Source organism: Esox lucius, chromosome 17 (genome assembly GCF_011004845.1).
Source record: "Esox lucius isolate fEsoLuc1 chromosome 17, fEsoLuc1.pri, whole genome shotgun sequence".
In the NCBI taxonomy this organism is placed as follows: domain Eukaryota; kingdom Metazoa; phylum Chordata; class Actinopteri; order Esociformes; family Esocidae; genus Esox; species Esox lucius.
Window position 1 is genome coordinate 18,382,930 of NC_047585.1, and position 24,772 is coordinate 18,407,701.

Sequence of the window (24,772 nt, forward strand, 5' to 3'; positions counted from 1 at the left end):
ATTTACACAGGAGTTCAGGTTCAGCTATCAAATCCCCACTGGGAAGTTACTTGTATGCATTTTTATTTAAGGACAAACGTCTCACCTGTTCAGGTCCCATCGGCATCCGACCCATTCCCATGGAATTCATGGCCAACTGGCCCTGCATCTGACCCATCTGCGCTCCAACAGCACCACTGACTGGGCTTGGTCCACCCATGGACCCGTTCATCATCATGGGACCCCCAAACTGGCCCGTGTTCCCCTGCTGGGTGAACTGCTGCTGGGGGTAGGAGCTAGAACAAAAACACCTGCATGTTAAGAACCGAGTTGTATAGACAAAGATAGCAAACAGCCATGGCCTCTGGTTCTGTTCTATGGACCCCGCCATACCTGTTCCGTGTCATGCCACTCTGAGGCCAGCCTTTCATGTCAGCTGACTGGTACATGGGAGCACTCTGCGGGTGCATCATGGCGTTCTGAGGCCCTCCCATGCGACCCGGCATCATGTTACTCGGCGGGCTGCTGCCAGCACCTACAAACGAGGGCTCCCCCTGCTGGCTCATTCCTGTAACCACAGGCAAAAAGAAAAACATACATTGCATATTCCGTGTTGGAAAAAAAGGAGCGTTTCTGTCACTGCCCGTATGAGTGAGAACTGTAAAAAAAAAAAAAAGGGTCTGGGAATGAGGACTGTCTGAGGACATGCATTGAGGCTAATGCAATATGTAACACGCATTCGGATCAATTAGGCTCACCATAGTTTCCGGCGTAGGGAAACTGCTGAGGGCCGGGCTGGTTCATGGCGGGTCCGGGTCCAGTCACAGGGGGTCCGGGCATGGGGGGTCCGGTCATGGGGTTGTCCATGCCTGCGGGAGCGGTGACGTTTGGAGGGGGGCTGAATCCACCGGCAGCCGTCTGCTGTTGCATCATCATCATCATCCTCTGCCTCCTAATCTGCAAGGTCATCATCTCCCTGCTGCGCTGGGCCATCATCTGGGAGTTCAGGTAGCCGGGCTGACCGAGCAGAGACAAGGATACACACTGTCAAGGCTGCAGGTGCAGCAGAGCAACGGCGCAAGTTTCTTCCACGAGGCGGCCTGCCGCGGCTATGGTTGGCAATGGAGCCTACCTGACTGCCCATGCTGGGCTGAATCCCAGGCCGCATCCCGGGGTTTCCTGCGGGGGAATTCTCCATCTTGATGCCCATGCTCTGACGGGTCTGGTTCATGAACTGTGAAGAAGTGGGACAACATTAGCCCCCGGGTGATGCGCTTAACCCGGGTGGGAAAGACAGTTTATAATGTGCCACACTATGTAGACAGAAGGAAATCTAGCCTCTTTGGGCCCTTGGAAGTTATCAGGGTCACACGTTCCTCACCTGTTGGCCCTGGAGCCTCTGCTGCAGCTGTTGTCTGAGGGGATTGGCGGGGCCCATCAAACGGGGCCTCATCAAGCCAGCGCGTGGGTGGCCCATAGCCCCCATGCCAGGGAAGCCCCCTGGGGCCGTCTGGCCGCCCATCTGGTTCATCACGGAGTTGAAGCCGGCAGGGGACTGGGCTTGCATGGGGTTCCCCCCATAGTTTGACTGCATGGAGGGGGGTCCTGGGTACCCGTGACCATACATGGGCTTCGGCTCCATCCCCATGGGGGTGTCCGGTCCGGGCCCTGGGAAGGGTTCGGACGGGGGCCTCTGCCCTGGACCTGGTGGCGGCTGCTGCTCCGGACCATGAGGCTGAAGGAGACGGGTCAAACAGGGTCAATGTAACGGGGTCAGTGTAACGGGGTCAGTGTAACGGGGTCAGTGTAACGGGGTGGGTTTTAGCAACCGGGTTGAGAGGGTCTGTTAATTTATATAGGTAAATAACATTATCTGGATGTCCTCATCGTGTACCTGTCCTACGAGGTCAGGGATACCCAAGGCCCGGTCGATTTCCTCCAGGGCGATGACATCAGTGTTGTTGAGTAGACAGTCCAGCTGGTCCAGGAGGGCCAGCTCATCGCTCTGACCCTGGCTGGTGGAGGGAGGCACCAGGAGTTCGTCCAGGGGGTTCCCAAATTGACGCCTGGTACCCAACAAGGAAGTGGGGGGTCAGTGGAGGCAAAAACTGTATACTCGGGTGTCAATGTGCTCCACAGAATGTGTTAACAAAGAAACAGCTAACACTGATTCGCCCACAATTGATACACATTATCATCCATCAGAAATCTTTTTGAAGCCCCACCTTGCAAACCAATCATTGGTTCTCAAGACAAAATAGGAGTGATACGTTACTGATTCAACCCAAATAAAACAGACGAAGCAGTGAATCCCAAACCCCAAGTGACCAGCTCCACCCCTGATTTTGATTGCTGCTGATATGTCTAGGGGAGGAGCTTGGTCAATTGAATCGTTGGATCATATGACTGAGGCTCCCCATTAACAGGCAGACAACCGGTTGAGGGCGACAGCTTGTGTACGATAAAGACCACGGTACCATATTTACCTATTTGGGTTGGTGGGTGGTCTGTCCATTCCCATTGCACTGTCCGGCCAGGAGGGGGACTGAGGTGGAGGTCCCTGTCCACTGAAGGGACTCATCCCCATATTGACCTCACCGGAACCTAGAGGCAGCGGAGGTCAGCATGAACCAGTCATACACACAACAAATGCAGATCACCAGTACGGAACCCGATTGAGACCAGTGGCGTACCCATCTCCAGATGCTGCGACAGCATAGACCTGGTGTTCCCAGGTACGCTGTTTGAACGGCCGATCATGGGACCTCCCATCATGCCTTTGGAGTTGAAGTCCATCCCTGGCCGAGACAGTGTCGGGTGTCCCTGAACGCCCACGGGACTTCCAGTAGACCTGGGCATTCCCCAGTCAGCCTGCCCGGCCATGGGGGGGCGCTGTGGCATACCCATAGCCCTGTTCATACCTCCTAGTGAACACATGCAAACACACACACACACATTATTGCCCATGAACCATCGGCAATGTTCCAGAACTTTCCAACCCGAGGCAATCCCAACCGTTTGAGATGGCCAAAGCCTGTTAAGTAAGTGAGTTACTTGTGGCGGCACCGCCCCGAGGTGGACACACACCCACGCTGCCTCCCAGGAAGCCGTTGGCCATGCCTGGTCGGACGGGGGCCTCCACCTTCTCCTGTTTGATGAGGGTGGGGCAGGTGACGTTCCTCCTCCCCGCCAGACCACCACCACCACCCAGGGGCTTAGCATCAACTGACAGAGCCCTCTGGAGGGGCCCGCGCTGGGCAGGCAACATGGGTCCTCTCTCCCCATCTGAAAGACAGAGGAAAGGTCAGGTCAAGCACTAACACGACATGTGCTAACAACAGGATAGCAGTCAAGTAATGACCAACATATGACAAGCACTTCTATATCAAATCGTAATTAATCATTAAAATGAGCATTCGTTCAGTCTAATTCACCTTGCAAACTGTCTGGTCCATTACCCGGTTTGTTTCCTATCTCCTTTCCTGCTCTGGAGTCCAGTTCAGTGTAAAACCCGGAGCTGGAGTTTCTGCGGCCTCCGAGTATCGTCTCTAGCGTTTCCAACTGGGAGGAGAACACAAAATGTTTCTGTTAACCAACAGCGGAATAACAGACATCACAAGCTGCTCCCAGACTAAATAATAGAGTAATTAACACTAGGTACAACGTCCTACCCACCTCATCAGGAGGTTCGGTCTTGACCTTCCCCACCATGTTGCCGGGTTCAGAGATCGTGACCCCCGAGCACACTCCCTGGGTTCCCCTGCTGTCCAGGTCCTCCGGTTTTGGCTTGGGATCACCCCTCCCTGCTTTAGAGTCATCCTTGTTGAGGAGGTAGTGGAGCAGGGCGTGGGCCTTCTCCTTCTTGGGGCTGTGCTGCTCTTGTTTCACCTCAGCCCCCCTGGCTCCGGGACCTCCTTGGCCAGCCTCAGGAACCCCGCCATCCGTGACCTTCCCTGTGGCCTCGGCCGTGATGCGGGCCACCTCGTCCGGGGTGTTTCCATTCTGCAGCAGCTTGTGGAGGATCTTGTGCTTCTCCTGCAGGGACTGGTTGGCCAAGTGTGCCGCCGCCGCCGTGGAGGAGGACACCCCTGTGGACGAGGGGCTGGTCGTACCCCCTGCGCCTTCCTTGGCCTCGGAGCCCATGGGGGCGTGGCCAGGACCAGCCTGGGGGTTAGGGGGTCCGAGCTCCTCTGTTGGGGAGGTGAGGAGCTGCAGGAGCTTCTTGTGGCCCCCCTTGTTGTCTCTTCGGCTGGCTTCTCCCCTGGCTGGGCCCTCCCTGCTGGCCTGGCTGTCTGGGATCCCCTCGCCGGTGGGGGTGTGGGGGTGCTCTCCTCCATTGGCCAGAGAGCTGCCTGGGCTCTTGGAGTCTGAACCTCCCGGTTTACTCTGGCCTTGCTGGGAGGAGTTGATGCCGGGGGAGCTGTCCGGCTTGTGTGTTGGGGGAGAAGTCAGGGCAGAGGGGAGGGCGGAGGGGAGTGCAGAGGGTATGGAGGAGCCCACCCCCTCACTGATGGCCTGGAGGGCATTCAGGGAGCTGCTGGAAAAACTGGTGCTCCCTCCGGTACTGCCTGGGTGACCAGAGGTCATGGGTGAGTGCATGCCTCCTGGGGAGAAGGGCCCAACTGCCATTTTGGGACTTCCCCTCACTCTAAGGGAGCCCATGATGTTCTGGGGGCCATTCATTCCAGGGCCGCCCTGCGAGGGGCCGGACACGCCGCCCACGCCGTAGCTGGTTCCGTGGAACGGGGCGGACTGCTGTTGCTGAGGGTGCGGATTATGCGGATGCATTCCAGGGTGGTTCATCTGACTCCTTTGGTTCATTTGATTCATCTGGTTCATCTGGTTCATTGAACTCATTTGGTTCACAGGATTCATCTGAGAATTAATCGGGTGCATGGAGTTCATTTGACTCATAGAATTCCGCTGACCCATGTTGTTCATCGTATGACCCACTGAATTCATCTGAGAGTTCATTTGATGCATCGAGGGGTTCATCTGATTCACGGCGTTCATCTGATTCACGGCGTGCATCCTGTTGCCCCCTGTGTAAGGGTGACCGCCTCTCTGTGCCATGTGCCCCGGCTCCACCCCCATGCCGTAGCTCCTGTTCATGCCAGCCATGCCCCCGCCAGGAGCCATGTTCATCGGAGCGTTGGTGCCTCCTAGGCCCTGGGGTCTCATCATGCCACCTTGGTTGGCTCGGTAGCCATTCGGCTCTCTAACACAGAAAAAGGAGAAAACAGTTCAATCCCTGACTGACCGGGTGATACTAAAGCCCTGGACTGGGTGCTACAGGCTGACAGACTAACCTCTGTAGCAGATGAGTAGAGAGGAAGGTGTGCTGCTCGTTGGAGCCCTGGTTGCGACAGAGCTCGCTCCTGGTTTGAGCGGTGACCAGGGTGCCGTCGGACAGAGAGAACCGGTAAGACGGCGTCTCGGCGCGACCGTGCATTAAGGCTAGAGAAGAGAGACGAAGATCACGTAGCCGTGTTAAGGACATGCACTGTATTATCATGCATTTATCGGGGGAGTGACCAGGGGAGACAGACGCAGAGGACAGGGCGGGGAGAACTGTGCCAGAGAGGAGAGGTGGGCAGGGAGGAGAGGGAGAAGCGTACCCTCCTTGTAGTGGCGTTTGTAGAACCAGGGCTGGCCCTCGCTGAGGTACAGGAACATCTGCATGCAGCGCCTCACCAGGTCTTCCCAGCCGGGACGCATGGTGGTGTGGAGGGAACTCTGCTGTTCGATCTCTATCAGTTTACCTGGAAGACGACACAAGCACACCCGGGGGGGCTCACACACACATGGACTCAGACTGGAAGGACCACGTCAGGCTGAGCTGAACGGTTGCAGGTCCACAGACAATCCCCAGAACGTGGACTCACCTGACAGCTCGTGGCGGGTGCTGAACCTCTCGGTTCGCTCCACTGCAGTGATGCACCGTGCCACACAGATCATACACGACTGCAGGTCTGAGAACACACACACACACACCAGGCTCCACGTCACCTCAAACCCAACATGGCATCAACAAGCAACTTGAGGAGCTCAGGAAGTCTGCATGGTACACAGAGAGCAGTGTGAAATAGGACCCTACCCTCCCCTTCCTCCATCATGGCCCGGGGCTGGGTCAGGGCGAAGCACTGCATGGTCTCATAGCGCTGCCGGTTGGGCCCCTCCTCAGACGGCCTGTGGTTCTGATGGCTCTGCCCGTGACCATACTTCACCAGCATACGACAGTTAAAGGTGTTGCTCTTCTGGCGCGACGCCTCTCCTCCCCAAGGCCCACCGTTGGGTGCTGAAGGAGTTGAGGAGACACACAAACTGTTGTCACGAGCAGGGTTGGGCAGATCGCTGCTCTGCAGTGGGACTAAATATAAATCAAATGGTGTATGTTTCTGTGTTATTGCAACTGCGCATGGGCGTGTGTGTGTGTGTGTCATACCAGTGTTCTTGGGCAGGTTCTTGTGCAGTTCCTCTCGGTCATCCTCATGAAGGATGTTGTAGACAGAGGTGTTAATGAGTTCCTCCTGTGTGTACTGCAGGTACTGGGTCACGTTGTCAGACACAAACACGATGCTGCCCTCCCGGTTCACCACAAACAGGAAACCATCCAGGGCCTGAAGACAGACGACAGTCTCCACTAACAGTTGACAGGCAGCATAGTTTACACCACGAGTCACCAACCCGTCGAACGCAGTCGACTAGTCGATCTTGGAAGCATTTTAAGTCGATCGTAAAGAGTTTTCAAAATCAGAGATAAAATAAATATATATATTTGTATTCATTATTATTTATTCATTTAAAATGCACCATGTGTGAGCCTATTGTGTGCAGTAAATGGTGTCTAGGGGAGGGAGAGGCTGTCCAATCAAATAGCCTAGTTTACATATGAAGAGCTCTCTCTATGTTTTCGGTTCTGATGGAGTTGTGACGCGTTCATTTAAACGGCACCTAAAAGCTGTCTCAAAGAACCAGCAAAAGTAATGATTATGAATATGTAAAATATGTCAATGAGACGTTTTAATTGTTTATTAATGAACAAATGTTTTTTTTGTGTCGGCTGCAAAGATGAATTTGATGATACTGACCCGCGATCATCGCAGAACGTGCCGGAGAGAAATGCACATTTCATATGGATTAATAACTAATTTTCATACTAAAAGTGTATTAGAATTAATATACAATTAATACAAAAGTATTTTTGTAGTGACTAACAGGCAACAAAGAATGTCAAACTACATTGTGGCCTCGTTTTTTCATAATTTGCAAGTGGTAGATCTTGGTTTACATTTGGAGTTGGGATGTGATCTTAGGCTTGAAAAGGTTGGTGACCACTGGTCTACACTAACAGTTGACAGGCAACATAGTCTACACTAACAGTTGACAGGCAACATAGTCTACACTAACAGTTGACAGGCAACATAGTCTACACTAACAGTTGACAGGCAACATAGTCTACACTAACAGTTGACAGGCAACACAGTCTACACTAACAGTTGACAGGCAACACAGTCTACACTAACAGTTGACAAGCAACACAGTCTACACTAATAGTTGACAGGCAACACAGTCTACACTAATAGTTGACAGGCAACACAGTCTACACTAATAGTTGACAGGCAACACAGTCTACACTAATAGTTGACAGGCAACACAGTCTACACTAATAGTTGACAGGCAACACAGTCTACACTAATAGTTGACAGGCAACACAGTCTACACTAATAGTTGACAGGCAACACAGTCTACACTAATAGTTGACAGGCAACACAGTCTACACTAATAGTTGACAGGCAACACAGTCTACACTAATAGTTGACAGGCAACACAGTCTACACTAATAGTTGACAGGCAACACAGTCTACACTAATAGTTGACAGGCAACACAGTCTACACTAATAGTTGACAGGCAACATAGTCTACACTAATAGTTGACAGGCAACATAGTCTACACTAATAGTTGACAGGCAACATAGTCTACACTAATAGTTGACAGGCAACATAGTCTACACTAATAGTTGACAGGCAACATAGTCTACACTAATAGTTGACAGGCAACACAGTCTACACTAATAGTTGACAGGCAACACAGTCTACACTAATATTTGTGACCAGCTGCACCACTACACATACAACAGCGATTCACAGCCAACCAACAAAAAGTGAACCTAATTACCTTGCCATTTAAAAAACGACCCTGTCCCCAGGCTAACCTGTTGCATCAGTGGTCCAATTTCCCAGCCCTTTGACCCCAACCCTCTCCCCAGGCTAACCTGTAATAGTAGCGGTCCCAGATGGTCCTTGTCAATGACCCCTTGACCAGTAGAGGACACATCTGCCTTCTGGACATCGTCATCGCTGCACGAGCTCTTCCCTGCAGGGGAACAAAGACCTCCAGTCACTTCCCTCCTGGTATATAAGGTAAATCAAGCAATAATACTGCAAAACTACATTGCAGGATATCAACCAGTCTGTAATCAAGCAGCTTGATATCTACTGTGGAATTGTGAGGAAAATTAGAAAGATTAAATCGGAGAAAAAAACATTATAGGAGCCAAACATTTGCATACAGACAGATCAGCTATCCAGCAAACCATTTGTCCCTGTAAAATGACATTTACTGTCGACCACCAGGAGGCAGCTTTAACAACATGAGCAGGACTAAATACATCACTACATTTGAAACAATCAAAAAAACACTTAAATACAGATGGATTCCAACATGTTGATTTTAAGTGACGAGATTCACCTGCAAGGGTCAGACTACATCTAGAAAACAAGAAGCAATAGTTCTTGTTTTTCTTACATCAGAGTAAGACAATGTTTTAGTTAAATGTGGTGGAAGAGAAATAATCATTGGGTAAATTTGATGGGGAATGAATTACGAAAATGAACAGTGAAAGAGTCACAGAACGTAACAGCGAAGGAGTAATAGAACGAGAGCTTTCATCGGTCACTTCCTGTAACTATAGCAACCTACATCGCTCCGATCAGCAGCAGCCAGCTGTGGGTGGATTCCAATCCAATAACGTACTCCCTTCAATCCCGGCCGTCTTACTCATCTGATTGGACGGCACGGCTATAAGCTGCCCTTAACCTACCACAAAGCAAGGTGGAACTAATACCCTAGCACTGCCAGCAGAGGGAGTGGAGAGGGGCTCTTAGTGATTTATGGGGATGGAATCCCTCCCCATGTCCTGTCCTTAGAACCCTCTTCTGTCTCCACCCTCTGCCCTCCAGGCCCATCCGTCTCCCGGGCCGGGCCTGCCACTCCAGTGCAAACAGACAGATGAGCGTTGAGCACCATGGCCTTCAGCCACCACGGCTCAATTACTGGTGTTCATTTCCTCCGAACATAAACAACGAGGCCAGGCCGGTCCATCTAACCCCCCACCCCGCCCCCGTCAGACTCTCCACAGCCACTTTCCGCACAGGCATCTACCCGGCTGTGTAACCTCGCACCAGGCTAACATCACAGCCACTACTCATCAACAGCAAATCATTATTTTCAATTACCACCTTTTCCGTTAAGTTAACACCTAAAAGCCGACGGCGGGCAGATATCGAGTTTCCGTTCTTAGCGTCAGCGGAAGAGCGCGCCGGGGAGTTTCTACCTTGCTCTTTGATTTGCCTGATCTGTCGGACAGTCTCCTTGAGGATGGCACATTTGTCCGGCTTCACGTTGAAGCTGTCGATGTCCCCGAGGTTGGCAGAGATGAGCTCAGCCAGCTCCTCGATGTATTTACTCTCCTGCTCCCTTCGGCGCTTGTCACACCTGCAGAGCACAGAGTCACCATGACAACCACACCTCTTCCTCCAAAATGACCCACCCAGAGTAAGTTGCTGACATCAGGGAAATCATCTAAATGAAAATCAGATACTAACCAGAAGGGAGGACGTTTAACAGAAGCCGGGAGGACGTTTAACAGAAGCCGGGAGGACGTTTAACAGAGGCCGGGACACGCACACACACGTACACGCACACGCGCGCACACACACGCACACACAGAAAGACAGACTCACGGGCAGAGGCCCAGTTCCCGACCGTGACTCACCCTAGGCCCGGTGTATCACAGGTGGAGATCTTGCGTTTCCGTTCGGAGCACATGGGCTCCAGTGAATTGTCCCCCACACCGCTCATCCTCAGCGCATAGCAGCACCTAGGGAGACAAAGAGGCCAGACCAGTCAGACATGACGTGGCTTATTGTATTGTACTACGCTCTGACTTGACTTGGAGAGGACCCCTTTGGGCAGTCCAATAATTACCATTGACCATTTCCATTATCCCTCCGTAAAAACGTCCATTCAGACAGAGACAAGAGCCAGGGCGGATTCGAATAGTGAGCTGGCGGTGGCTACTCCTTTCATTGCGTTTTCATAGAAGGGAAATCTCATCTGTTCCACTGTGAGGAGAGACTGATGATGATGTAGTGATTTGGATCCTTGGGGGAAATGGGTCATTGTGCGTTCAGCCTGCTGTACTGCACAGAGTGACGCCACAGTACAGTCAATACACCCCAGGCAGAGGGACAAGCTGAATGGTGTTATTAAATAAAACTAGAGAAATGCTGGTCCCGGGGGTTAGGCTATTCTGCTCTATTTAACCTTAATAAACAGCAAGACACGCTCCCATTTCCACCTTCCAATCACTAGCTTCCCCGCACGCACTGCACACCTCAACCAGCTCCCATCTTTCTCATCGGCCCTTCGCTTGTCTTAAACGGATTCCTCTCTTGATCCACTCTCCCCTTCGATACACCCTGTGGCCCCCCCACCCCCCACCCTGTGGCCCCCCCACCCGACCCCGTCTCTCTGGGTGTGCAACGGCGCTGACGCTCGGCGGCCAGCCGGTGACCCTGCCCTTGTTTTCCTCCCTTGGACGGCCTTGCCCTGCATCTGACCCCCTCAGGGTTCAAACCAGAGGAAGCCAGAAGAAGGCAGCCACTAAGGTCACCGCTCTTTTCCTTTTCCCGCCCGGCGCAAAAAAAAGAAAGCAAAAAAAAAATAAAATAAAAAAAAATAAAATACTCAGGAGTTCATTGTTCCAGCACTCGAGGTAGGCTTCAACACAACACCCACATCAGATAGAATCATGCACGCGCACGCACGCACGCACGGGTGGGCAGGCAAACACAGGCACACACAATCTTTTCCACAATTGTGTGGAACGCGCACACACCGCTATGAGCTCATCATTCCTGAGTGGAAAACTGCAGCCTCAGTCTTAAGTGCAAACACGGACACGTAAAGCACCACCTCTTGGGCACAAGCACACCTAGTCTCCAGCGCGCACGTCTCCCCGCTGCACGCTCCCCACCGTCTCTCTCGGTTTCACCACCCCTCTTGAAATGGGTCTTTTCCTGTACACTTGTCTTCTTCCCCCATCGCTCGCTCGCTCCCTCCCACCTCCCTTTTCTAGGTCTGCAAACTCACCTCTGCAGTAGTGGAGAATGATGACATCAAACCTCAGTCAGCTTCACATCCTGAAAGACAAACAGACACTAGAGTTGAGTGCTGCTTGCTGCTAATCAAAGAAAATGCAGAACATACAGCTTGACTGTAGACAGTGCATAGGGGGAGAAGAACAAGGAGAACGTGGTTCTGTCAGAGACTGCAGCGAAATGCTTTATTTCCTTGTATAACTCCTTCCCAAGCAGTGAATCTACCAATCATGCAGTGGTGCTGGTAAAGTATTTCAACATAATGATAGAGTTCCCCAGTATTTACAAAGCATTCTGCCATTACTATCAGACAATGTACATGAATATATGACCTCTGCCACTTTTTGCCCCAAATACTTTTGAGACATACAGAAGCCCTCTATTCTGGAGGGGACTCATTTAAGAGACATACAGAAGCCCTCTATTCTGGAGGGGACTCATTTAAGAGACATACAGAAGCCCTCTATTCTGGAGGGGAATCATTTAAGAGACATACAGAAGCCCTCTATTCTGGAGGGGAATCATTTAAGAGACATACAGAAGCCCTCTATTCTGGAGGGGAATCATTTAAGAGACATACAGAAGCCCTCTATTCTGGAGGGGAATCATTTAAAAGACATACAGAAGCCCTGCATTCTGGATTAAGCACACAATGTACAAAAGCAAGTTAAACACTTTGTTTCGTCTGAACAGCAACAGGAATGAGTCACAACAGGCCAGGCATTATGCAAACGATCCGGAATCAGACACTTCTGACAATGCGAAACTTGCCCAGAGATAGTGAGATGTTTGTTCCATCAAGTACGTGGCAGGATTTAAAGTGACAGTAACCAAAAAAAATTAACTATAAGGGCAGGTGGCATTAGTCTGTGTTGAATAAATTAACAAAGCAATCTGGTCAAAGACTTAGTAACTTATTGTCATGATCTGGGTACCTAGATGTTGTTGGGATAAAAACAAAACTGATGAATATGTCATTGTATACATTTCAAACAACCCACAAAGCACTACTGTCATTGGGCTGTTACGGGAACACCCATCTGTAACCGTACAGTATGGTATGGAGGGAGGGCTCTTTAGAGTTCGCACAAGAATCCAAAGTAATACATAAAAAATTATCATTTGAAATTCTCTAGAAGAAATCTGATTGAGCAGAAAACATTGTTTAAATGAGAGCCTTATTATAATTTAATAAGATAATACTTATCATTTAAATATTCAATCATAATTGTAGCTTATTTTCCAGCTATTGTTTTGTGAGCTGAATTTGAGGAGGAACAGTTGTTTCTACAACAGAGTGGTGGTATTGAGCAATGTGGGAATAAGAAACATTATTATAAGGAAATCGGTGACACCCAAATTCGTATGTTAGGTTATGTTGGGTGACATTATGAATTAGCTAAAATTTATCATATTATGATCACTACTAAAATGTATCATATGTTACAAATTACACAAACGTATGACATGTAACAAAATACATTTAAGGTTAGGGTTCAGGTTAGGTTTCAAAGTACTGGGGTTCAGGTTAGGTTTCAAAGTACTGGGGTTTAGGCTAGGTTTCAAAGTACTGGGGTTAAGGCTAGGTTTCAAAGTACTGGGGTTAAGGCTAGGTTTCAAAGTACTGGGGTTAAGGCTAGGTTTCAAAGTACTGGGGTTAAGGCTAGGTTTCAAAGTACTGGGGTTAAGGCTAGGTTTCAAAGTACTGGGGTTAAGGCTAGGTTTCAAAGTACTGGGGTTAAGGCTAGGTATCAAAGTACTGGGGTTAAGGCTAAGGTTAAGGATAGGTGGAATGTTTTTTTTGCCTCTGCTCGTATTAAAACTTGCAACCATTGGAGTTAAAATAATGCACGTGTGACCAATCGGCATTGATTAACCAAAATTGCAGAAATATACAGCTTTGTTTTAATCTCCAATTTGGCAGCATTTAGGTTTTCCAGTAGACTACAATGGAGATGGACATAAATGTTAATAAAATATTTACTGTATGTCACCACAGTTGCCAACACCTCAAAAAGCTTACACCTAACATCTTGGCCAACCAACGGTCTATGAACGAACAATCCACTAGTGGTTTGAAATTGAATACTGCACGTAAAAAGGAGCCTCCATCACTGGCTGTAATTGGGCATATTCTGACTATTTTTGTCAGATTGAGGGAAACACTAAATTCAGATCACTCAGTGAAAGATGCGGCCTTGGGGATTATAGTAAATACTACATTTGTCCAGCAAGCAAGCCAAATGGCCACTTCACATATTTATATTCACGTCATATATAGTGTCAGCATTTGGGAAGACAATTTGATGTAGAGATACAAAACAGTGTCATTCCCTGGGTTGTTCCAAATGGATGAAATTAATGATCTTATGTTTGTCTATTTTGAATAGAATTCACCACACAACATGCACTCTTCTCAGTAATATTTACACATATCTCTGCACACAAATGAGTCTCTCTCTCTAAGAAGCCTAAGATCATATTTTATACTCCAGCTTGTCTTGTTGGCAATAGCACAAGCTTTTACATTATGCCCACCTTACCCAGATAGTGATTTATAAACGGCTGTTCCTGGAATGTGTGAACAGCAACAGTAACTATGTGGTAGCAGAGATGAAGGGTTCTGTTACAAACAAAACTACAAGCGTGCAACTCATTTCACAAAGGCAAAACTAGAAAGGCCAAAATAATTTAATAGTCATAATAATCACCCTGTATACTGATTAGTCTCTTTTCAGTCATAAGAGTGCATTGAAATGGTGACTACTTTAGAGAGTAATCTCTTGTCATTGGTGTCCTTCAAGAGTGGTTTCTTTGCAGCAATTCAACCATAAAGGCCATATTCATGCAGTCTCTGTTGAGCAGTTGATGTTGTGTTACTTGAACCCCATGAAGCAATTATTTGGGCCACAATGCAGTTCATTGCCGATTGTTTAGGATGGTAACTCTAATGCGCCACTTCCTGGTCACACATACTCTACTGCAGAGGGAACTCTTGACGCTCCTTATGAGATCCACCTTCATCACAGGCCTTGGTGGTTTTGGCAATTGCACTCGAAGACACATTCAAAGTTTGCATAGGTGCTTGCCAATATACTTGCACGTAAAACTAACGCATGCACCAGAGGGCAGTGTCATATTTATTAAGCCAGAATCTACACAAAACAAAGAAGAAACGGAACCAGCAAAAAGTTGTAAAAAAAGGAGATATAATTGCTGCTCATTGAATTGTAGTGTGTAGAAAAATTGATAGGTGGAAAGTTAGTTAATGCATTGACAAAGAATATAGCTTTTCATGCTTTGGTTGTCTCATCAGTTTAATGGTGTCCAGCTTTTCATGTTTTATCATCATTTACTACGATATGGACTTCTCCAATCCGCGTTTGCACAACGTGTGGTTAAGAACTGGGAGGTGCGTATGAAAGGTCCTCTGCAAGCCTCGGTTACCATATGGTAGCCATCAACATTCATCTACAGAGAAGTAGAAAACAAGCATAAGGCAGCACGTCAACTTCAGATAAAACAAATGTCACCTTTGATGGCGGCTGTCAAACATTTTAGATGGTCAAAGGTATTGCAACGTCTCTCAACCATTACACTGAACATTTGACAAAATCATTCACACGTAGACCTGTGCTAATGCAATATTTGGTAAGAGAATGTAACTACAATCTCCCACGCTTTTAAATGTGACCAGTTTTGCAAAAGACATTTCTGCTTTGAATTATAATTTGAAATGTGTACAAAAAGAAATGGGGTGTCAACTATGAAAACACCTTGACATTCATTTTTTTCATGAAACAAAATGGATACCCTGAAACTCGTCCTGGGTCCCTGATCGGAATCCAAAGCGCACCTCCCCACACATTTCCAACCAACTCGACTCTGGTACATGTTGTCTATTCATTTGAACATATTGACAGCTTGAGCTTTGCTCAGAATTCAACAATCAATATCCAATATTCTAAAACACTACTGTGTGTGTGTGTGCGCGCACATGTTTACTTGGTAGATTATGAAAAGACCAAATCCTATGGATTCTATGACTGTCTGAAGTTGGTAACTCATTGACATCACAAGACACCGCGTATCTTCCCTGGCGATACTCTGAAAGTCCTGTACTGCAGCAATCTGCAATTCCTGTTTGTTTCAGACACTTTCGCCTTCAGTTGTCTTCGGCAAGTAAAAAACATGCTCACTTGTATTCAGGTTGGGTGAATGTTAAGCCCAGAAAATCTCTTTCGTTGCTCTAGCAGTATGTTAGGGGTCATTAGGTCAAGTACGGTCCGTTGGGTTTTATGGAATACGATTGGACCGGAGCAGATTTTTCAGTGCACTTCAGAATTCATCCCGTTGCGGCAGTCAGCGGTCACCATCAATGAAGTCAAGTGAGCCAAATCCTGCGGCAGTCTTAGGGCTTACAGTACGAGCAAGAAAGTAAAGCGGCATATTGACTTATCTAAATTTGCATAGTTATTTCTGTGACACCTGTGTATGAATTAACTCCGGCATGCTTGAGACGTACTGCGCAGGACTGAGCGAGTCACTTGAGGAAAGATACATGCGCACTGCACAGGAACTTGATACTGTTTTGACAACTGCCTTTGCACTCGCAAAACTCCAGGGGCTCTATTGATATCTGCAGGCTTACACAACAAAATAATATAGCTTCTCAATTCTTCTCGGATATGTCTCGGAAAATGTAGCAAACTGTAAACAAGCACTGAAAAGTACAAGTCATAACAAAAGGACACAAGCTTTTAGCTCATGGGCAGATGTTTTCTTTCTCCACAACTCCATCCCTCTGGTGCAGGTTAAGTTCTCTCATCTTTCCATCAGAATGTTCTAGATCTCTACAGGTTTTTATGCACACTGCAACCAAGCCACTGTCTTCCTGAGGCTTACCAGTTGCTTGTATATTGTGGCAAGCCCTCTAGTCTAGTCTTCTCTTGATGTTACTCTTGGACATACACTCACCTAAAGGATTATTAGGAACACCTGTTCAATTTCTCATTAATGCAATTATCTAATCAACCAATCACATGGCAGTTGCTTCAATGCATTTAGGGGTGTGGTCATGGTCAAGACAATCTCCTTAACTCCAAACTGAATGTCAGAATGGGAAAGAAAGGTGATTTAAGCAATTTTGAGCGTGGCATGGTTGTTGGTGCCAGACGGGCCGGTCTGAGTATTTCACAATCTGCTCAGTTACTGGGATTTTCTAGGGTTTCTGGGATTTTCTAGGGTTTACAAAGAAAATTGGACAGTTGAAGACAGGAAGAATGTTGCCTGGTCTGATGAGTCTCGATTTCTGTTGAGACATTCAGATGGTAGAATTTGGTGTAAACAGAATGAGAACATGGATCCATCATGCCTTGTTACCACTGTGCAGGCTGGTGGTGGTGGTGTAATGGTGTGGGGGATGTTGTCTTGGCACACTTTAGGCCCCTTAGTGCCAATTGGGCATCGTTTAAATGCCACGGCCTACCTGAGCATTGTTTCTGACATGTCCATCCCTTTATGACCACCATGTACCAATCCTCTGATGGCTACTTCCAGCAGAATAATGCACCATGTCACAAAGCTCGAATCATTTCAAATTGGTTTCTTGAACATGACAATGATTTCACTGTACTGAAATGGCCCTCACAGTCATCAGACCTCAACCCAATAGAGCATCTTTGGGATGTGGTGGAACGGGAGCTTCATGCCCTGGATGTGCATCCCACAAATCTCCATCAACTGAAAGATGCTATCCTATCAATATGGGCTGACATTTCTAAAGAATGCTTTCAGCACCTTGTTGAATCCACATAGAATTAAGGCAGTTCTGAAGGCGAAAGGGGGTCAAACACAGTATTAGTATGGTGTTCCTAATAATCCTTTAGGTGAGTGTATCTATGCCTGCATCCTGAAGAGTTTTCTTGATCTGTTTGACACTCTGAAACCAAAAGCATTCTTCAGTAGTCTGCTACAATGCTCTTCCATTGTCCACTAGGTTGTTTGCTATTGCTAAGCTCAACAATGCATTCCTGCCTCTTAGCGATTTACTAAACAGTTGATTTTGACACAGCTAATATTTTGGCTAGGTCTCTGATCAATTCATTCAGATTTTGTCTAATGATTTGTCAAATGATGGCCTGCTTTACTAGCAGAGACACTTTAATCCTCATATTCAGAGAAAACTGCAACCTACTCCAAAAGCAAATGCTACATCTAGAATTACGTCTAAACCTTTGGTTAGCTCTACGTCTAAACCTTTGGTTAGCTCTACGTCTAAACCTTTGGTTAGCTCTACGTCTAAACCTTTGGTTAGCTCTACGTCTAAACCTTTGGTTAGCTCTACGTCTAAACCTTTGGTTAGCTCTACGTCTAAACCTTTGGTTAGCTCTACGTCTAAACCTTTGGTTAGCTCTACGTCTAAACCTTTGGTTAGCTCTACGTCTAAACCTTTGGTTAGCTCTACGTCTAAACCTTTGGTTAGCTCTACGTCTAAACCTTTGGTTAGCTCTACGTCTAAACCTTTGGTTAGCTCTACGTCTAAACCTTTGGTGCAACGACAAACATCTGAAAGAAACAGATGAGCAGCCAATTGTCCAATTATATTTGAGAGGTCCACGTATAAAAATGAGGGGTCTATGTATAAAAATGAGAGGTCTATGTATAAAAATGAGGGGTCTAATTCATACACAGTTAATTGTTAATTGATGCAAATACCATTAAATAAAATTTAAAGAAATGTAGTAATTGTTTCAATTCAAATCCAAATCCTCGAGCTCTGGGCTGGAGTACAGAGCCAGAACAAATATTTTTTCACTGTACTAATTCTTATGGACGGCATTTGTAGCTACCAAAAAATAAAGCTGACCTACAAAAAAATTTAAAAATCACCCCAGGGTCTGGACATCATAAAAAAAGAATAATCTGCATTTGGTTTCACAAAACTGAGAGAGAGGGAGTTTATGGGAAGTTGTCAGTAAGAGGCAAGAGAGGTCACATTAACTGAAGGAGTTATCCAGACTGTTTCACGGATACTTCATTTAACCACAGTGAGACAGAAAGAGAAAGTAAACGTATGAGCTGTATGTAACAGCCAGTGCAGGGAAAGATAGTAGCACGTGACCCAACTGTGGTTTGCTAATACAACACTCCCTTTTGGCCAAAAATCTACAGTATCCCTTAGCTTATTCCGTACATTAAGAATGGACATTGGTATGAATATATATATAGGCCTTCAAGCCTCAATTTCTTAAAATATACTGTTAGCTTTGACCCAAAACCCAACATGATCCTAAAGAACTTCACACATTGGTACTCCTGTGTCTCTTTACAATGAAATAAGCCATCATGGTGCATTCAACTTTTAGAGATGGAAATGAATAAAAATATGCAGATTAAAGTACAGCGTAAAGTCCACTGATCTACTCACCTTCACCTGATTGTGTGGAATCCATTCAGAGCCTCTGGCCTCAATATCTCAGCACACCCTGTAACAACAGAGAAGAGGCCATTTAATAATACACATGGATCGGTCTGAATCACATGAGAAACTGGGACCAGGACATTGCTGCGAGTTTGGAAGACGGTGACATGATAACAGTTGGTGGGAATATGTGCTGTTCCAAAAATGTGTAACCTCAAAAGGAACCACAGTTTTCACTTGGCCACGTTAACTGAAAGTTTACAAATTGCAGGCTGTTATGGGAATACACTCCAACTTCCAGTGATCCAGGTGGCTGATACAGGATCAACTAAACCCAGGTCTCCACTTCCGGGGAATATTTTAATATTTGTTAAAATTCATGGGAACATTAATTCTAAAAAGAAACAGGAAGCCACAGAAGATAGCATCCTGTTTGCATCCTCTCTCACTCTCCCCTGCGTCACAACTTCCTCTTCCTGGATATGTGGCCACCCGTCCACCCCATTTACATACATTCTGTATAGGTCCCTTTTGGCTCCATCTGGTCATTTAAAACACACAGGTGGCTGTCTGAATCCCCTACATCGTGGCTCATCCCTTGTCCGTTTCCTTGGTGACCCAGTCACTTCATTTCCACATCATCCCATGTCCTTTTGCAGGGCTTACCTGCATTATTCATCCCATCAAAATCATCAAATGGATTTTGATGTGATCTTCAGCAAACATCACAGACACCATCCAATAGGATTTCTATGGGACCTTCCACACAGCTCATACAGACCCCATCTAAATTGATTTTGATGTGATCTTCAGCAAACATCACAGACACCATCCAACAGGATTTCTATGGGACCTTCCACACAGCTCATACAGACCCCATCTAAATGGATTTTGAGGGGAACGTCAGCAAACATCACAGACCCCTTCCAAAACAATTCCTATGGGATCTTCCACACAGCTCACAGACCCCATCCAAAAGGATCCCTATGGGATCTTCCACACACTTTACTGACCCCCATCCAAAAGGATTCCCACTGACCATCAGCTGAGCTTCAAGGTGCCGTTGAATAATTAAAAGCACAAAGAAAATAATGGAACATAAAACAGACGTTAGGGGACGTTGTGTCAAGTGCCTCAATACATACATTGTTGGCATTCCACTTCTAGTCATGAATTCAGGTGGACAGACAAGTCGGTTAATATAAGCTGGTAATACAAGCCTGACGAGGGGCACAGCATACGGCAGCAGACATGATGACGTTAGAATGACATGTAGAGAATAGGATAGGGCACATATTTTTATACAAAAGGAGAAAGCAGCTGAATACGATGGGGGAGGTGCTGTAAAACGGAGAAAGAGGAAGAGAGGGGAGGAAGACTGTGCTGGGCTGAGCTCCAGGGCTGCAGTGTCACTCAGGCAGGACCAGAATAGAGAGGACATTCCAGCAGAGGCTGAAATAAAGCCTGTAATCTGAGCTCTGTGAGATGCAGGCTAAATAACAAACATGTCCCACCCAAAACAAAGCTCACACACGCACATACGCACACACTATGGACAGACCATGGGTGATACCAATGTCTGAGACAAAACACACTCAGCCAAAACTTACTTGGTGGGGAAAAAATATTAATATTAAAAGATTTTATATGTCTGTAGTAGGCCACATTTAGTGGAATCTTAACAGATGTCCCACACTCCATCATTTAAATTGCAGAGTCAGACAAATCTTATTACAAACCTTTTTTTGTTGTTATTAAAGGCATTCAAACCCAATCTTCGGACAAAGTACACTCACAATATACTAACTTTCAGTCAAACAGCTTATACAAGCTGTAAAAATGATTAACAAAAGCAATTTAGATGGCACAGCCATTCCTACACTATTCAGTGCTTGAACAGAGGCTGGGTGAACGAGTGTGGGGTCACCATCAGGAGCAGGAATGACACTAGTCTAAGGCAAAGTATCTGAAACCCCCAGTCCACGGACCGCTGCCGGTCTGTGGAGGAAGGCCAACTGGTCCATGGCATATCCCTCATTGAAAAGGCCCATTGATTGCCTTGCAGCTTCCATAGAACTGGATTTACGTCCATAACCACAGCGACGTCCACTCTTTGAGTGTAAAATAACACCGACATGTCAAATAAGCGTATTGACCAATCAGCAATGAGAGAATATAGCCACTCAAAATCATTACAACGAAAATTGGAATTGACTGCAGTTGCTCTTCAGTGATTTAAGGATTGTGTCATATTGTGCTATTTATCACGTCAGATAGCTTTATTTAACAGTCATTTTGACAAGCAAGGATCCGCATTGCACTCCATTTGTGGGACACTTTGAAAGCAAAGCATCTCATATTTTCTACAGTCAAGGATTACTTAATGATCTTCCCTAACGTTGATGTACAATCCATGGACTACAAACCATGGACCTAAATCCTTCCGATTTAAATTTGGTTTACCTACATTTTTAAAAAGTGTATGTGTTATTTAGGTGTATTTATTATAAATCTTAGGTTGCTACCCTACCAAGGAGTTTTTCCTAAGCACAGTGCATCAATACTTTGTTGTGGCTTGTTCTTTAGGCTTCAGGCTTGGTAACTGCATAAGCACAAATACATGATACTTTAGTGATTAATTATGAGAGTAGCCTAAAGGCCAAATACACTTTATTTAATCACAACTGTTTACCATAGAAAAGGAAAGTGCTTCACAGAGCATGTTAAATCCATTCACTGTGTTAGGGGAGTAGATATCATTGAAAAAGTGTAAAAATAACAGCAAAAGCAATGGATCACATTATAAACCATGGTGAAACACTGCATGTACGGATGGATTTCTAAATTCTACATTTTCAAATTCAGTTAAGTTTTAGTTAGTTACCAAAATGTTCTAGTACATTTTAGTTATTTCCATATACATTTTTTTATAAAGTTTAGTTTCAGTTTCAATCATTTGGGTAAAAATGGCTTTTGGGACGCAGCTACTTGGGTGGTGCAATTCTATAAATAACTACGTTATGAAAGTAACCGATTATCTCTGTATAGTAATCCAGAGTAAAACACCTTCACATTGTGTTATTGTTTTCACTGAACTTATTTTACAAATGTACTTGATCCAAGTGCTTTTATCTAATGTTAAGTGTGGGAGGGAAACATTTCTATTTCCACTTTCCACAAATCTATCGTATCTGACATTTCAGTTCAAGAAAATTATTTTTTAAAATATTTTGGTCTTAGTTTACCATTGGTAATTACCTATAAACCGTTTACAGCTACATGCTCAGGTTGAATTTCCCACAAAAAGGGGAAATTCCATTTCCATTTACAAACACACTATCGCCTACTGATAATTGCATCTTTACAGTGTGAACTGTGTTGTCCTCAAATATAAAGCAGTGGAAGATACTGTATGGTAAAACCATTTGGTCAAATTACCCTTCATTCAATGATTTAACTACTCTCCCTCATTCAGCTTCCTCTACACACACGCTCTCCTTGAGCTTCACTCACACACAGAGTCATAAAGAAACAAAAAAGGCATCTTCTGGAGTTTGGGACATCAAGTGCAAAAGGAAACAAGGACAGAATTACTTCCTGTTTTTCTACAAATACCAGCCCCACCTTCACCCCAGAAGCCCACTTAAATCTGCCACTTTGGGAAGACAACGGGTACAACAGCCACTGTTCACAACACCATGGCACTTCTCCCACATCAGCCCAGTGTCACACCCATTCACTACAGAAATCGAAGACGTGGACACGCCAACAGCTCATTTGTGCCTTGCGTTCAGAGCCATGTCAATATGACCGAATTCCCTACAGAATACTAACAACAACCCGTTTCATCTATTCGTGAAAACAAGCGGTTCCCATGAAAACAGACCAGGGAAGGGAAGAAGGAGGAAAAAACCCTGGAAGAAATATGATGCGGAGTGGGACTGAAGTGCAGAGAGGCAGACATGTGCCAAGCATGTGTGTACATGTGCCGACTTCTAAAATGTTAAGCTGTTAAACTCTAAGAAAGCCTCTATTATCCGTTCCAAAGCACACTGGCTCTGAATTCCAGCCAAGACCTGACTCAAGAAAAGCATGCGGGGGAAACAAGGGGAAAACAGTAACTCCTGCTTCTCTCTGTCTGCACTTCAGGACAGGACTGTCTGGAGTTGGATCTGACTGCTCTCTCCCCTGTCCATGCCAGCACTGTAAATATATCAATGTGTCATTCCTTATTCAGACCCTCAAATCCAATCTGGCAGTAACTCCCTAATAGGTCAGAAATTAGGAAGACACCTAGAGAGGAACAAGACCGGTACTGCAGTTAGCCACACACCTCCCCATTTCCACAGCCAAGCAGCTATAGCTGAGAAAAAAAAGATATGCAGCTTTTACATCCTCTCAAAGAGGCATCCTGAAAAGGCCAGAGCCTCACCAGGACAGAAGACAGCAGGAGCTATTTCACACACAGTTTCATAGAGAAACAGCACACAGCAAATCAGCCTATCACAGTCTCCACACAGACAGACGAGGAGACAGAAAAAGGAGACAAGGACTTAAGATGTAGGCTCAGAAATTGGACAAATACATCCCCTGTACCAGTTAAATGTTGACTACTACATACAGTAACAAAAACACTCTGGCAAGTAAAAAACCATTGGAGTCCATGGGCTTATTCAGTAGTGCCACTGTAAAGGGATATTCAACTATGAATACAAGCAACATAACTGGATAGGACCCACGGGGAGTGGTCTGATGTGTCCTGTCTGTCTTTCTGCCACTCTACCTGTCTGTCTGCTGAGTTCTGAAGAGGTGCGAGTGTCTTCCCTGCCTGTCTGTCTGCTGAGTTCTGAAGAGGTGCGAGTGTCTTCTCTGCCTGTCTGTCTGCCTGGATGGCTGTCTGTCTGCTGCGTTCTGAAGAGGTGTGAGTGTCTTCTCTGTCTGCCTGCCTGGATGGCTGTCTGTCTGCTGTGTACTTAAGAAGTGCGAGTGTCTTCTCTGTCTGTATCGCTGCTGTGTTCTGATGAGGTGTCTTCTCTGCCTGCCTGCCTGTCTGTCTGTCAGTCAGCCTGCCTGCCTGTCTGCCGTGTTCTTGAGAGGTGTGAAGTGTCTGAACACTGTCTATACATGAACATTAGAGAGGGAATTGAGGATTGGTTGGTGCTGCAGTGCAGAAGAAGAGAAACACAGAAAAAGGCATAGCAGAGCAGGTACCTCAAAGCAGAGAGAAGACATTCACAGCACTGTATATTCTACTCTTAAAGGGATAGCTATGGATTTTGGCAAGGACCCCCTTTATCTACTTCCCCAAAGTAATGCAAACGTGGAGATACCACTTGAATGTCTCTGTGCAATTTAAAGGAAGTTGCTAGCTGATATCAGAAATCGCTAACTAGCGTTAGCACACAGGCTTAAAACAAGGCTTAAAGCATGTGAACTGTCCCTGCAAATTCATTTACTGTACTAATGCTAGTTACCATTTGGTTGCGAAACTTCCCAACGTCCATCAAACTGCATGCAGGCACAACGTCATTATCCACCTGTTCATCGGACCCGGGGAAAGTAGAAGAAGGGCTTAACTGTCAACTTTTGCAAACCATCCCTTTAAGAAGGCACTATTCTCCTCCATCCTTCTCCACAGAGCCACAGCAGCACAACACATCATCTACAGCTTTCATTTTCCCCACACAAAACTGCAGAGTGGAGGAAAAGCAGAGGGACTTAAATGAAGGTAAAGACCAAGAGATGGCAGATTCAGCTGTGCGTATATGTGTTAGAAGGGAAGACACTGCGATCCATCATTAAAATAAACAGAGACAACGAGAGAGATGGGACACACACACACACACACACACACACACACACGTAAGTAGTAATCCCCTACATTAACAACAGTATGGCATTAATGCAGTCATGGACTGTTTTAGT

At 46.2% G+C, this 24,772-nt stretch overlaps 1 protein-coding gene across 4 annotated transcripts in view; it reads right to left on the bottom strand.

Moving 5' to 3' along the window:
* Window positions 1–24,772, bottom strand: part of LOC105017345 (nuclear receptor coactivator 3) — a 34,528-nt gene that overhangs the window by 2,012 nt on the left and 7,744 nt on the right. For 2 of the 4 annotated variants that reach the window (XM_010881876.3, XM_034287324.1), the window contains exons 2-22: window positions 18,854–18,911; window positions 11,417–11,466; window positions 10,038–10,142; window positions 9,597–9,757; window positions 8,256–8,356; window positions 6,425–6,599; window positions 6,077–6,277; window positions 5,865–5,951; window positions 5,598–5,741; window positions 5,289–5,436; window positions 3,655–5,197; window positions 3,414–3,540; window positions 3,034–3,264; window positions 2,673–2,903; window positions 2,466–2,583; window positions 1,874–2,045; window positions 1,361–1,714; window positions 1,112–1,213; window positions 738–996; window positions 373–547; window positions 86–275 (exon numbers count right to left, since the gene is read on the bottom strand). In XM_010881876.3, the coding sequence (XP_010880178.2) occupies window positions 86–275; window positions 373–547; window positions 738–996; window positions 1,112–1,213; window positions 1,361–1,714; window positions 1,874–2,045; window positions 2,466–2,583; window positions 2,673–2,903; window positions 3,034–3,264; window positions 3,414–3,540; window positions 3,655–5,197; window positions 5,289–5,436; window positions 5,598–5,741; window positions 5,865–5,951; window positions 6,077–6,277; window positions 6,425–6,599; window positions 8,256–8,356; window positions 9,597–9,757; window positions 10,038–10,123 (4,605 nt within the window). In that variant the 5' untranslated portion in view covers window positions 10,124–10,142; window positions 11,417–11,466; window positions 18,854–18,911. Of the gene's footprint in view, window positions 1–85; window positions 276–372; window positions 548–737; window positions 997–1,111; window positions 1,214–1,360; window positions 1,715–1,873; window positions 2,046–2,465; window positions 2,584–2,672; window positions 2,904–3,033; window positions 3,265–3,413; window positions 3,541–3,654; window positions 5,198–5,288; window positions 5,437–5,597; window positions 5,742–5,864; window positions 5,952–6,076; window positions 6,278–6,424; window positions 6,600–8,255; window positions 8,357–9,596; window positions 9,758–10,037; window positions 10,143–10,249; window positions 10,387–11,416; window positions 11,467–18,853; window positions 18,912–24,772 lie in introns of all 4 variants that reach the window. The other 2 variants (XM_020055778.2, XM_010881877.3) reach the window with 2 other exon arrangements.